The 15,808-nt window shown below is 36.9% G+C and overlaps 2 protein-coding genes and 1 non-coding gene across 4 annotated transcripts; 2 read left to right on the top strand and 1 right to left on the bottom strand.

The window, feature by feature from the left end:
- Positions 1–4,071: 4,071 nt before the first annotated feature.
- LOC145093001 (uncharacterized) lies at positions 4,072–6,232 on the top strand. Of its 2 annotated transcripts, XM_079031030.1 has the most exons (4): positions 4,072–4,328; positions 4,418–4,580; positions 5,014–5,064; positions 5,152–6,232. In XM_079031030.1, the coding sequence occupies exons 3-4, from the start codon at positions 5,062–5,064 to the stop codon at positions 6,052–6,054; spliced, it is 906 nt and encodes a 301-aa protein (XP_078887156.1). In that variant the 5' UTR covers positions 4,072–4,328; positions 4,418–4,580; positions 5,014–5,061; the 3' UTR covers positions 6,055–6,232. The 2 variants fall into 2 exon arrangements, with proteins under 2 accessions (XP_078887156.1, XP_078887155.1); XM_079031029.1 differs by lacking the exon at positions 4,418–4,580.
- Positions 6,233–8,707: 2,475 nt separating this feature from the next.
- LOC145096570 (U6 spliceosomal RNA) lies at positions 8,708–8,813 on the bottom strand. Its single transcript, XR_013703944.1, has one exon. It is a non-coding gene; the product is annotated as a U6 spliceosomal RNA (small nuclear RNA).
- Positions 8,814–9,219: 406 nt separating this feature from the next.
- LOC145093000 (uncharacterized) lies at positions 9,220–10,868 on the top strand. Its single transcript, XM_079031028.1, has 6 exons — positions 9,220–9,376; positions 9,463–9,543; positions 9,879–9,960; positions 10,093–10,181; positions 10,316–10,427; positions 10,533–10,868. Exons 1-6 carry the CDS (start codon positions 9,335–9,337, stop codon positions 10,739–10,741), a joined length of 615 nt encoding a protein of 204 aa, XP_078887154.1. The 5' UTR covers positions 9,220–9,334; the 3' UTR covers positions 10,742–10,868.
- Positions 10,869–15,808: the final 4,940 nt, after the last annotated feature.

The following is a 15,808-nucleotide window of genomic DNA, read 5'->3' as shown; positions in this document are numbered from 1 at the left end:
ACGGACCTTTCCTGTCCTGACCTGTTAAAAATATAATATTGAAAATGAAGTCAAAATTAGCCGAAGGAGTCTAAACGAAAGTTGTAGAGCATGGTCTCACCTACGCGTGGATATAAAGAACGTCAAAATGGAGCTCATATGCGAAAGATACGAATTTTAGAAGTTTGGAAATTCGGAGTACGCCCAACGTACTCGTGTTCATGGTCTGAGTTGGGCCATGTAGCCTACTCCATCGCATTGTCGACACGTGAATGTAGCTCCGATGCGTCCGAAATGATCCACCCGTATGCCTCGCGTAGTGGACCGCCTCGCAGTATGCCCAACGTACCGAGGACTTACGCTCAACGTAGTCAGCAGCTTCGGACCATTATAAATAGAACTCAAGGCTGCCCGATTTTTGTTTACTTTCTTTACATCTCTCACCCTTATACTCTCTCCTAAATTGCAAGAAATACCCCCGAAGCCTAGTGTATCGTCCTAGCACCCAAAGCAAGTTCCAGAGCCCCGAAGATCCCGAGAAAAAGAGTTTTCGAGCCGAAACTCTGTCCACATGAAGCCCGTTTTTTTAGAAAACATCCTGTTTTCATCGAAGAATATTATTTTAAGAGACAAGGTGCTGCCCGATTACCATCTTATCAAGTGAATGTATATTCACTTTCTTCTTACACATAGATATGAAGTATTTTCTTTAAAATACGTGCTATGTGTAACTATATTGTTTGTTTAATTGAGATGGGTGTTGAATAGATATTTTATACAAGTTTTAAACCATATATGTATTTTTATCTACAAATATGTTGGGTAAAACATGTGTATATGAAATAGTTGATGTGTGTTAAAATGATGAGAGACCTCGATATTGTTATTGATCAGTCATCTAGTGGAGTATAGATGACGAGCACATACCTTTCTAGACAGTCTAGCGGAATGCTAGCAGGCTCGCAACATGTAGGTGTTTGTGAACTTAGTGTTCAATGGTATACTCCATCCCCTACATGGTTGCCTTATTTGACATAAATTGCTGAGGAGTCCCCTAAAGCAGTGTTGTCACCCAGATGAAAATCCTTAGGCTAGGTCCCTTATGATAAGTGTTTAGGGACGTAAAGTGAGGATAACGAGAACGGGTAATAAGAATTATTGTTGTTTGATGAAATTAATAAATTTTTCATTGGTTGATGAAATTAATAAATTTATTATTAGTTGTGGGTTGAAAACCCTATATGGTCACCAGACTCCCAAGCCTGACCCACTCAGATTTATGTATTACAGGTAGTGGACCCCGATCATAATTGGAAGACAACAAGAGACTTTTTGATTATAGGCCAGTAGATGTAAATAACTGTTGTAAGGCTTATAATGTATTGTTTATGCTTTTGGTCTGTATCGGAACATGACATCCCGGGGTTTTGTTATATAATGAAAACATATTTCTTTATGAAATGTTTTGATAAATTTTTATTATATTTTGTTTTGGAACAAATTCCGCAACATCTTTTGGAAAATTACTCTGATTTTATTTTAAAAGCGTAAACTAAATCGGTATTTCCTGGCCGAGAAAATTGGGGATGTCACACACGGTTATGGTTTATAACCTAATTTTGAATAGGGTTATTTGTTTGTGTTTAGTGTGAGATCTTCTGGTTTTGTAGCCGAGCATCCAGTTATTTATCAGTAGATCGAGGTGAGTTTTCTCATTGTATCAATGGGTCGAAGGCACCAAGGTCGACCCATTATTTGTGATATAGGATGTTATCTATCTTTGTGATATGTGTATGAAAGACTAGGATCTAGCCCCTGAAAATTGTATGAAAGACGAGGATGTGGCCCCTGACATCTGTATGAAAGACCAAGATCTTGTTGCTGACACCTATATGGAAGACCGAGATTTGGCCCTCAGCAAACATTATTTGTAAGAATATGTATGGTATGTGGTACTTTGGGGAAACTCACTAAGCTTTAACTTATAGTTTATATTTATGGTTTCAAGTACTTCCGGTACTAAGGGGAAGGGTCCGACGTGATGACAAAACATTCTCCTTCACTATTTTCCGCTTTTTTTTTTTTTTTTTTTTTTTTTATATTGTTACTCTGATAATTTGACATTGTTATTGTGTAATGGTTTTGGAACAATTTGATGACTGTAATCTTGTTTAAAAATGAAAAAAAATTATCATGGTTTTTGGGTTGTTACAAAACTGAAGGATCATTGGCACACTCGCGCACTTGTAAGAATCGGTCTCACAAACCATTTAAATAACAATTAGAGGTTAAAACTCAGTCTACAACTTAAATCCCTCAAAGTTTGACCAAAATTCAAACTGGTCAAAAAGTCAACAATCAACTGTTCAAAGTCAAACGTTCAATGGTGAACGCGTTGCGACTACTTATCGTATAACGATCACATGATGATAAAATACTCTCTAGGCCTCATCAAAATTCACATTGTAACCAAACCTTGGCCACTTCGTGCTTTGTAGAGCATAATCCATTTTTAAATTAAGCACTTAATCCCTTCAGATCAAGGCTCAGACTCTTAGATCTAAAACTCACAAAGGACTTAATAGATAAAGTTTTAAAATTTATCCAAAACCAAGGCTCACTCAAGCTAAATCTCAAACCTTAACTTCTTATAAGCTCAAAATGACCAAGAACTTGTACATGAATTAATGTAAGCCCATGCACACCCTTTTTTGACTCCCAAATGACCATTAGGCTACACAAATCCATTCTAAGGTTTTGGAGTTGCTCATACTCCAAGAAGCAAGTCTAAAGGGCTAAAATGGACCAAAATCACATCCTAGACCTAGATCTAAGCATAAATCTGAATAAAGCAATGAACTTTAGGACTTATATTTATGGAGAAGTGACTAGAAGGTAGAATCTTCAGTTGAAAAGGACTTCTACAAGCACCACAAGCTTACTTCCTCTTCAAGGATCTAAAAAATACACCAAAATATCTCTAAGGAGGCACAAAGGGCTAGGGTTTCATATACATAGGGTAGAGGCTGGTGATAGAGAGCATGATAGTTTCTTTATATAGGGCTCAAAGCCAAAAAAATTAGGATTTTATGCATATGCAGTGTTGCGACCAAGATATGGGTCGCACCACTACTTATCAACGTGGCTCGTGCTGCATCACACATAACTCGCATCACGCTTTGTCAAAAACCCCATTTTTCTCAATTATAATTCAAATCAACTAGATAACAACTCATACATGAAAAGTGGTTGTTACAATCACAAATGGCGCATCAAGCCCTTTGGTGGAGCATCATCCTTCTAGTAGTAAATAAGTAACATATCAACACTCATAAGCTCATCATGATCACCGAGATAGCACATCATGACCACAATGTGGTGGCGTATGCTATGCATGATGCTTCTTCTGACGCTCCAGTCTTATGTCTTATGTCAAATGCTTCAACCCCAACTCCAAATGCCACATTGTTCTTCCAAATCTCCATTTATTTCTAGGATGTTCCATTGAATATCTAGATGCTCCATGCAATATCTAAATACTCCATTGAATTCTAGATACTCCACTGAATTCTAGATGCTTCATTCAATATCTAGATGCTCCATTGAATTGTCAAATACTCAAACTCTCATTTCAGGTCTTTAATTCTTAAGTCACATTAACAATAATCCATATCCCACATTATTTCTTCATCGATCTTGGGATCAAATTTTCCTAGGGAACCTTTTATCATTGAGTATGAAACACCTACAACACAACCAAATTATGTAAATATTTAACATTATTTTTCTTTGGTTGACATATTCATAAAGAGTAACAAAATGATGTGTAGCAATGTAAATTTCACTTTCGGGTCATACAGATTACCTTTATACCCTCATATGAGAAGCACATCTTATGCGTTAACGGTTTCTCTCGAACAAAGTATGTTGGAAGGACCACATACACAGCAAAATAAAAACACAAGGACTATATTTAAACAAAAATCAAAACTTAAACCAACCATGGACCAAGTTTGTATTTTACTCCAAATAGTATCAAGTAGACAACCGGCAAGCTGAAATTACGCAAAAAGGGAATATAAAATGACCGAGGTCAATAGTCAATACGTGTCAAGGACAAAGCAAGGCAAAAGGAGATACCAGGGGGGGAGGGGGATCTTCAACATTTTCACACACATTCGCCGGCGTATACTCCACGCCGGCCCCGCCAAAATTCCATTTTTCTGTAAAATGTAGGTGGCAAAGTTAACGGAGAAGCACAACAACCACAAAGAAAAGGACCAAAATCAGTTGTATTTCTCTTCTCGGTTATTCGCCGTCGTCGCCTTCCGGCTTCTCTCCTTCCTCCGGTAACTTCCATTATTTCTCATTATTCGTACATTTGTCCTGTTTTGTCTTTGCGATTGCTTGGATCCGTGATGCCTTCACCGTTTTTCAGTTGTACGGCGTTTTGACTTTCCTTGAGCTCATTATCTTCAGCATATACCGCATTTGCTAACCCTAATTGATGATTTGTACGGATTAGAGCTCAATGTGTTTGATTCTTGCTGTAATGTGTTAATTGAAGGTCCGAGAGTGGTCCGGAGGTCATGTATTTGTGTGTATGTTTCTCTCCATAGCCAGACTTTGAAAGTATATCTCCATATGATTAATCACATTTTCATCAGTGTGGTTCATGATGTTAAGAATTAAGTGACTACGCATGAGTCCCAATGAGTAAATCTGTGTTTTAAATTCTTAATTAACATCAACATAGTTATGCCTCAAAATTGATAAAATTGCTAATCAGAACCCTACATTGTAGCACACTACACATACATTTTTCATCCATCTGTTTCGATTGTTTCTTCATAACCTTCAGATTTCCCAAGGGTTTACTTCTAACTTTAGCATCCTTAAGACTAAACTTCTCTAACACTTTCTTGATGTACTTTTATGTTTGATTATGTTCATGCCAAAGTATTTCTCTTGCAGTCCCCAAGTCTATCAATATATTATCAACATATAACAACAATATTGTTTATTATTGTGCAGAAACAGCCATATCAAGCATGATATTTTAGCTTCACTTTCTCCAAAAAAATGGTAAGATCCTACAACATAACAAACATACCACAATTTCTTAAATTTTCCACACATTTAAAACAACATTTTTTTTTTAAATTCTCAAAGGATCACAACCACTTAACCATTAAGACATTCATGGCCATAATGGCCGAACGAGACGCCGCCATCCAAGAACGCAACCTCGCGCTCGACGAACGAAAACGCGCGTTCGCGGAACGCGACATGGCGATGCTACAGCGCGACGCCGCCCTAGCGGAACGCAACTCCGCCATGCAACAGCGCGATGAAGCAATCGCCACCCTTCGTTTCCAAGGCACCAACAATAACAATAACAACAACTTCATAATCTCAACACTCCCCGAAAACACACCAACCCAAGGGCAAAACCGTAATTTCACCAACCAAGAAATCCACCACATGTTCGAAATCCCCAACGACAACACATATCAAGTCCAAGTCCAAGTCCAATCCACCACAAAATCAAAATCGAAATCGCCAAGGGTTCGAAGACGAAGGGGCGAAAGTGTAAAATTCACCAATCAAGAAATCCATCACATGCTTGAAATCGGGGAAGATACGTACGAAGTCGAACCTCAATCCTACAAAACGAAGGGAGTGAAATCGCCAATGATCGGAAGACGAAGGGGTGAAAGTGTAAAATTGAAGGTTGAAGAATGGAAAGATGAATCGGAATTGAATCAAGTGAGTTTTGATGATTTGACGATGCCGGTTCCGGTGTGTTCGTGTACGGGGGTCCCGCAGCCTTGTTATAGGTGGGGGAGTGGCGGGTGGCAGTCGGCTTGTTGTACAACCACCATGTCAATGTATCCTTTACCGCAAGTTTCAAATAAGAAGTATTCGAGAGTTGGTGGGAGAAAAATGAGTGGAGGGGCTTTTAGTAAATTGCTTACTCGACTTTCTTCTGAAGGTTATGACCTTTCTACCCCTCTTGATTTGAAGGAACATTGGGCTAAACATGGGACTAATCGTTACAGCACGGTGAAATAGGTGTTTCTAGGGGTTAAGTTTTAGTTTAGTATTTTGTTTAAAGGGAGGGCGAAAAGGTAATTTGGCATTGGCGTTGGCGTTGGCGTTGTTACCTTTATGTTGTATGTGACAGAAAAGGGATATCGTGTAATTGTGAACTGTATAATTCTCTCTTGAAATCTATTCATGCATTTTCACATGTGTGGTGTGGATGTAGGTTTGCTTGTTTGGTGTGATGGAATGGAATGGCTAATTCCATTCTGGTTTGGTTGCTATTACGGAATGGAATGCCACATTCCTGATCCTTATAACTTGAACAGTTGAACTGGCTTATTGATTAAAAGATAAAAAGAATCATAACAATGTAACACAACTATGGTTGTCTCCCTCTTGATGGTTTTCCTTTTATTTTTAATTTTTTAATTTTTTAATTTTTTTTTGAAGTTTTGACAACCTAAGTTTTATATTTTTATGCTTTAACAATGAAATAAGTTTTAATTATTGCCATTGTAGTATAAGTGCTATTTATTTGAAAGTTAAATGACACTTCGATATTTTATAATTGGATATGGAAAAAATGTCACAGGACTAATGTGGCCAAGTTGTATTTACTATAATTACAAAAGCAATACTAAATGAAAATCACATTTAATAAAAAACAATAATCATATGGTGATTTGGTGTACTTAGGATGAGAGGCTCGTGTGGTCACCTAGCAAACTCACAACAACTGTGCATACCGCCCTGGGGTGGGGTGATGTGGTGCCACGATTCGTTGGCATCCATGGTGCATACCATGAAAAACCACAAACAATAAGCTCTTTCTTCTTTTCTCTTCCTCTCTTCTTTCTATTCAACAACATGATAGTTACATGTACACCAACTATGATGTAGAAGGAAAACCACGTTACTAGGCATGTCTTTCTATACCTAATGGCCTAAGATAACATTTAATGTTTTGAGTGTATTTTTAACGAAACACACAAATGACCATCATTCCCACAACGGACGTGTTGATGAGTTTTTATATTTTAAGAATCTGGTCATCATTATTTAAGTAAACGAGGTAACACGATACGACATAAAAAATAAACAGGTAAAGTTATTATTCACGTATCCCTCCTTACTTCCATTCCAGAAATACTCTCCCTGCTTGCTTGCTTCTGATACTCAGCCTAGCTTCTCTCATGGTGTCCGTATCTCTTCTCCAGTTGATTAGGGATGGCGACTTTAGGTCTTTTGTTTTGTTTGTTTGTCTTTGCTTTAAGGTCTATCCCTTAGCTTTGGCTTGTCTCTCAGGGCCCTTTCGGTTCTCGTCGTTTTATTTATTTTTTTTATTATTTTTTTTTTAACTTTTTAGTAATAATATTTGCCAAGGGGTGTTTCCCTTTTATCCAAAAGCTTTCAACCGGACGCCTGACACGAAGGTTGCATGTCACGACATATTTATAAGGTCTAATTCAACACTATTTTGTTAATAACAATGTCTAGGAACGAGAGTTAGTATTCTATCCATAGAGAGATTATTGCAAAATCCGACTTAACATATAAGTGTATGAAAGAGAAATTCTGTACGTACCCCAACACCCAAATTGTTTCGTATACTTTTTTTTGTGAGTTGAATAATGTTTATGTCCCATGTTTTAATCGTATAAAGATTTATACGAGGAGTAGGATTATAGGAGCACAAATATGAAATTATGAACGCTCTAACTTACCAATTTTTAAAATTAAAAGATTCTTATTCTTTTAACAATGGGATAATGACTTATGAGGGTAATAAGGTTTCCAGTTTGTCCGTATTAGGTCACTAAGGTTTTTTTTGTGCGTATTAAACCAATATAGTTGTTATTACCGTTTAGAAATAGTCATTTTACCGGTTAAAACCGGTAAAATGGCTATTTCTAAACGGTAATAACAACCATATTGGTTTAATACACACAAAAAAAACCTTAGTGACCTAATACGGACAAACTGAAAACCTTATTACCCTTGTAAGTCATTAACCCTAATTACTTAGAAAACATGCTTACTAATCAATGTGACTGATTTGTTTGACTGAAAATAGTTGCTTCCATTTAAACTTATCTCACAACCCTTCCAGAACTTCTAAGTCCAAAAACTCATATGATTGATGATCTTCATTACATAAATATGCAACATTTTACCAATAACTTTTTTTTGTCATTTAAATGTTTACATGAACACATCCATGTGTACAAAAACAATCTCACTTTGATACCTCCCATCAATGTCTACATTTGAAAACGAATGGAAATGTAAAACCAACGCAGAGGATGTCTATTATCAATTATTTTATAAAAAGCAAAGCCACAACATGAACTAAGAAACTGAAGTTTCAAAATGAATAAAAAAATCATCACATAAACAAACACATACATACTATATACAACACATAAACGGAAGTTTATAAAACATGAAACTTAATGATAGGAAAAGTAAAAAACTTAAAGGAGACTTTATAGAAAGAAAGATCACCCTTACTTGCCACAAATGGTTGAAGACATCAACAAGAAGATCAATCTGACCATAAAATCCACATGTTGTCTGACCATGACTTCAGTAGTTCATCTACTGAAACGTAAGAATTGCAATTGAACTCTATTAACATTTGAAAAGGGAATTAGGGTTCCAGAGAAGGCGACGAAGGGTTAAATTTTTTTTGAACCATTTCTTGATTTGTGTGTGTCATCCTTGTGCAGAGACCATGCTAATCTTCTCTGTATCGTTCCAATTTTATCGGATGTCCCCAAAGGGACAACTATAGATGAAGAGCTTCGCCATATAGAGGAGTAGCAAGTTATATGAGACGACGCGAGTTATAAACAAAGTAGTTTACTGTTGATGGTCATATATTCTCAATGTCTTTAAAATTAGGGTTAATGACTTAGGAGGGTAATAAGGTTTCCAGTTTGTCCGTATTAGGTCGCTAAGGTTTTCTTTTTTCATATTAGACCAATATGGTTGTTATTACCGTTTAGAAATAGTCATTTTTACCTGTTACCGGTAAAATGACTATTTTTAAACGGTAATAGCAACCATATTAATCTAATACGCACAATAAAAACCTTAGAGACCTAACTGAAACCTTATTACCTCCAAGTCATTATCCCTTTTAACTATTTGTACAAACACGATTAAAACTTTGAATACTACCTGGTACTAAAGTCAAAAGTGGCCAAAAGGGTTACAATGTTCATCCAAAAACTTGTTTATTATCCGATAGCGGCATAGCGCCATGGGATCATCGGAATAATATCAGAAGGCAAGTGGCTTGGCCATGGGATCATCGGAATCTACTCTTTCAAGTTCACAATTACAGGTACGCCAATCTCTAACCTAATCAATTAAACACAATTTATCAGAAATTGAATCATTTTCATCGCTCTATTTGTTTCTGTGAGGAAGATTGAAGATGGAATCACCACCGTCTCAGAGCGATTGGAAGACGTGGATCCCATGCTAGAGAAGCTTAGATCCCTAAAAATTGTGAGTCTTTCTTCCTTTCTATTGACGAACACTAGAACTAAGTGACTTGAGCTTCTTCAATTCCTTCGTTCCATAAATCCTACAAGTATTATACGAGTATAAGAACTCAGATGTTGAATCAATGTGCGTCTATTTCTTCTGTTGCCAATATCATAAATTTCATCGCCACAATTAGCCAATCTGTATTACTTCATTGAGAGTTTTATCTATCAGTTCACAATTGACGCAACACCGAGGTCAATTTTGTTCCAAATTGGGAATAATCCAAAACAATCTGTTACCATAGCTGTTAATTCACAAACTGATCCTTCTGTTATGTGATACTACTCGATCAGGCAACTCCAATATTGACATCTACATCAACAGAGAGCAGCTTGACAGATATTTTGGTCAGGAAACCATCAACTTCTGATTCAGGTATTGGTGCTACTACTGCTACAAGCATTTATAAATCCAGTTGACAATGATTCAATGAACACCTTTAGTCCTTTACATTTAACATCATAAAACAATAAATTGTATTGATCTTCTTTCTTGTGTTTGAAATAGCCATTGTAGATCGGAAAGTGCTACTGGAATTATTCTCAATGTATCAAGAATGGCAAGAAAAGCAGGCTCAAAACATCAACAAAAGACAGGTTTGCTTTCTATAATAGTAAATCCATGTTTGATAAAACATGTTTTTTGACCTTTTTGATTAAATCATTCATGTCACATCAAATCAAAAACTTCCATTAATGGTGTTAGATCCTGCTGTTGGTTATTTATGCAGGAAGAGATAGAAAACAAAATAGAACTTGCAGATGCTTTAGCTGTAAAAATTCTTCAAAGATATAATTACTCTCTTTCAGCAATGAAGACAACATCAAATCACCTTTCTGGAGGTATCCATTCTTTGCTACTTCACAATTTCTCAAATTTGTTTTATGAAATGTAAGGGTAAAATAGTCATTTAGTATTTGTGTCGATTACAATTTTTTCTTTTTTAGTTGATGAGTTACAGGTGGCAATTGGGGAGCTGAAAGGAAGGTTAACTGAAGTGATTAGTAATTGTGATGGTTTATGTAAGAGAATATCTGATGTGGGACCCGAACCACTTCGGTCAACGGTCAAACCTTTTTCAACAACCATGAGTCATGACCTTTCCTCCTCTACATTAAATGGTGTGTCATCTCAAGTTCTCAACTTTAACAATTAATCCTATTTGTTTCTTGTATAGTTTCTATATATTTTTACATTGTGATGTGATTAAATTTGCGTATCTTAATTACTCCATTTTATGATGTGAAATATGTGATTAAATTAATGAATATGGATTATACTAACATGAGCTATCAAGATGTTTTAATAACCCTTTCATTTGGGTAATCTACCAAGTGACTTCATTTTATAAAAAAAAGTAGAATTTAGTTCTTGCAACTTTCACTTCAATTCCATTAGAAATATCAATCTTTTGAAACAATTTTTTTTAATTATATAGTTGTCATTCTTACATATACAATGGTGAACAACATCCAAAATTCGGTAACAAACATCAAAACAGGTGTCATTTTTACATGGGCAATGGTGTGCTCACATACAAGAGATGATATGGTTAACCTTACAAATTTCTTCTAAAAAAATCAGTAAAAATTTGGTATAGGCTTGAGTTAAATTCATAAAATTCAACAAATTCGTGTATAATTGAAAAAATAAACTTAAATTAACAGTTGAATCATCCACTCAAGATCCCTATATCAGTGAACATAATAAGATAAGAATACGCACCTGATTAAAGAATCATAACTTCGTTAAAATATTTTTTTTTTCCCCCAAAACAGCATTAAAAGAACAAAAACAGTACATTTCTTCAGTTTTAGTTGTAATATCAACTTCATATAATAAAAAATCACAACAAAAACAGTTTTTTGGAATTAATTTGGGTTGTAACATAGAGAAATAGACTTGGGGGCTATTTTGGCAGGATTTGGATTTTTAAGAGGGTTTGAATTTTTAAGATATGAATTTTTAACATGTTGTTTGTTGGAATCTTTGAATTGCTGTGATGAACTGTAAAAATGATCATTTTACTTTTCTATATTTTTTTCTTGAATTCAATGCTTTTGTTTATAAAATAGAGAACCAACTTCTTGCCTAATTAAAAAAAATATAAACACCATTAAAAATCAAAATTAAACACAAATCTATCCAATTATAACAATCAAATTTGCTATGTTTTGGATGACATTGCTATGACTAAATAAATTTTTCAAAATAAAAAAGTATAATGCTATAATAAAGAAATCAGTAAAAATACATTGCTATTACTTGCATTTAATCCTTACAAAAACAAGCTTACAATAGCTATGAAAACAACCTGAACTGTATGCTTATATGGATCACGTTACATATATACAACCTGATTCATTTACACATCATGACAAGTACAATATCCTTACCTAACAGAACACACATAAAAGCTTTAAATAAATCAGAAATTGAAACATTTCCATGATTCTGTGTGTTCCAAATTGTAACGTCCCGAAAATCCAAGGTAAAATTTTCATTTTTAAAACAATAAAACATACAACGAGTTTTTTCCAAAACCGATCAAAGTGAATATATTATTTAAACATCAGAGTAATATTGTTAATTGCCAATGCGGAAAACTCTGGGAGAATCTTGTGCAGTCACACCGGGTCCTTCCAATTTGAACCGAAAGTACCTGAAACCATAAATATGAAATAGTAAACACAAAGATTAGTGAGTTCCCTAAAATACCACATACCATAACATACAAGTGCCATGGGCTACCCCGTGGTTTTTCCTTGCAATGCTGAGGGCCAAATCCCGGTGTTACATACAAGTGCCATGGGCTACCCTCATGGTTTTTCCTTGCAATGCCGATGTCTAAATCCCGGTCTTACATACAAGTGCCAGGGGCCAGTTCCTAGTTTTTCATGCAAGTATCACAAAGACAACTAACATTCTACATAACAAAATAATGGGCCGACATTGGTGCCTTCGAACCATGGATACAGTGAGAAAACTCACCTCACAGTCTGAAAGATCACTACTCTAAAAGCTACCGGTCACCTATATAATTAACAGGAACCCAAATCTCAAACTATAAATCAAATTACCCAAAATGCCCTTAGGTCAAACTTGGTCAAAATCCTGGTCAAAGTTAAAAGTCAACCGATTCGATCGGGTTAACTCAGTTGAGTATGCTGGGCGTACTCAACATGTACGCGAGGCATACTACGAATTGACCAAAAGTCGAGGGGCTGACCACGTACGCGCATCGTACCCTTTGGTACACCCATCGTATGCGACTACCATCCTCCCAATCCATTAAGAGCTTAATCCTTTAAGCTCTTTCGTCCAAAATCCAGATCTAACCCTCAAATGATATCCTAACCATAAAGTTCCCAACTTTATGGTCTTGTATGGCTATTAAGTCTTCAACATCCAAAAACCCTAACTTCTTAACCCATTAAGACATCCAAGACCATGCATGAAGGAAAACTAGGGACCAAAGTCACATTTTTATGGTTCCTAGTGACTCCATAATGGATAAAGTTTCCAACTTTATCTATTAGAATGGTCCAAACAACCAAGATCTAGTATTTAAGTCTCAAAGGGACCAAAAGTGCATCTTTTTCAACTTAATCCATTAAGTCCAAGTCTCCAACCTTTAGATCTGAATCAATATGATGTTTAGATGGATAAAGTTTCCAACTTTGTCTACAACAAGGTCATAAACTTTCAAGATCTAAACTTTATGCAATAAAGTGACCAAAAGCTCATAATACCCAAAACTAGCTAGATTTAACAAATGCATCATCAAGATTCAAGCTTTTTACCTCTAGAAGAAAGATCAAGGTGAACAAAGTCTGGATCTACAAGCTCCAATGCAACCAACACTTCTCCAATGAGCTCCTTCTTTTCAAAGATGCACCAAGAACACTCCAAAACACTCAAGAACACCTTCTTTTGTTCACAAGGCTCAAACTAGGGTTAGGGTTTCAAGGGAGGGTGTTAGAGAGGTGGAGGCTGAGAATGAAATAGGGTTGAGGGAGTTAAGGAGATTAAATAGGGCTCAAACCACGAAAATAGGGTTTGGGCACTGATTGCGTATGCTCATTGTACTCCTGGTACGCCCAACGTACTCCAGGTATGCCTAGTATGCCCATCGTACATGTTGAGCACGCCCAACGTATGCGGCTTAACCCAAAACCACCTTAACTTCAAACGGTCTTAACTTCTTCGTTTCAATTCCGATTTCGACGATCCTTATATCTACGGAAAGGTAATGAGAAGCTCTACAATCTTATCAAGTCTCATTTTCCTTAAAACTTTCCGAACTTAAATCCAAAATTCATAAAAGGCCTAGACTATCACTTTACGATTATACCCTTGGGCTCCAAAGCACCAATCGAACTCTCGAATCACCTAATCTACATTACCCACATCCAAAGGGGTCTAAATCTCTCTTTCCCTAAGGCCCGAAGCCTTATGATAACTAATTTTCAGGTCACGATCCCGAATTATGAAACGATTCGAAACAGGGTGTTACAAATCCCCCCACTTAAATTAGATTCTGTCCTCGAAATCACTCATAACCACCTTCCTGGAAGCCAGACAACCCAATCAATTCCTCTCAAACCCCGCGCCATTGTAGATGCTGACTCATACTCATAGCAACCTTCAAATGCTACCACTGAAGCCCAACTTTAACCGAACTCATACACCCTAATGGTGAACAATTATCGACCCACTAACTAACAAACCAACACCTCATTGCTATAATCCCGAAACCTCCAAGAATTTACCTGACCTCCACACAGGTACGACCATCCCGAAACACAATCACTAGGACCTGCTACTACAATCTAAACTGAAAAACATCATTTGGATCTTGAATTATCCAACTGATACCTTTGGCATGCAGATTCCTTACCCATAACTCGCTGACAAAAAGATCTTTTATATATACAAAGACGACTCCTAATGCGAGTCTCGTCCATTTGCCAACCCGATGCATAACTCATATCCCGAAATCCAAAGATCTACACTTGCATTCTATCTGAAATTTTCCGATTTTGCGGTAACCTTCCACAAAACCGAGATATCAAATCCCCAATCGACCGCCGAGACTGACAGTCTCACACTTGGTCTCACCACCATCCTCCTACTAAGAGTCTAACTGATAAAGGCTACCCTAGCCTAAACATCACATGGATACCAATTACTGACCACATAGTCATCCCACTTTAAACGTGATCCAATATCTTGCTCCAACCAATTTTCCATCGGGTCTCACCCACCCTTATCATAACCATACAAACCTTGCCCATGAGTTTCACCCAATCGAGTGTTGTTATAGGCCTAGCCTGGCCCCGGATTCAACGATCCTCATCCTAAACAAAGAGTAATCCTCTAAAAATATTTTCCGCCTCGTACCAGGTATACACTGGTCCTCTTTCAGCCCAACGACCACTCCTACTATGGCCTACCTTAATCTGGTGAATGCTACGACTAAATCACAGACTTACATCACTTCCCTGATAGTCTATCATCCTTGTATATGCTACGACTACCCCGTAGTCTTACAACACTCCCACAACTGCCTAAAAACCTTGTAAATGCTATGGCTGCCCCGTAGTCTTACAACAATTCCATACTGCCATAGACCTACCCCATGGTCTTACTGTCTAACTACCAAGCTAACCATGATCATCATGAGTTGACCCACATTGTCTATATCCCAATCAGGTGTTCGGGTCATGCTTCGAACCCCACAACCTTCATCAGACAAGAACATGCAGAGAGGCTCTAACACAACCCTCGACCTGGATCAGTCCACGTGTCTGCTATGTATTACTATTAATGCGTCAATCTGATGTTGAAAGCTTCTGAACTCCCAACCTTGCGCAACCTCTATCCAGACTACCATTTGAGCTGACTTCCCTCCCGACTAGGAGGTGAAACTCTCCCTGTTTCCGCACCTAATTCTATCATTGGACATCTAAACGGTTCTCTCCCACTTGGATTTAGCTACACACTGCCAAACTAACTGGAAGCAACGAATAATGAATCCCCTTACAGGAACTGATGGATTACCACTCTACATCCCATTCACTGAAGGATTTATGCATTCTAACCATCTTTAATCGACACAACTTCAAAATTTCTTTGACACTTCCAATTGTATGAACCAGCTCATGTGACCGCCATCATCATCCTCTTGCCACCGCTCCTTCCCTAGCAATGGTAGCGATCA

Source organism: Lactuca serriola, chromosome 3 (genome assembly GCF_051521515.1).
Source record: "Lactuca serriola cultivar US96UC23 chromosome 3, Lser_US96UC23_V15, whole genome shotgun sequence".
NCBI lineage: Eukaryota > Viridiplantae > Streptophyta > Magnoliopsida > Asterales > Asteraceae > Lactuca > Lactuca serriola.
This window is presented reverse-complemented; position numbering and strand designations above follow the sequence as displayed.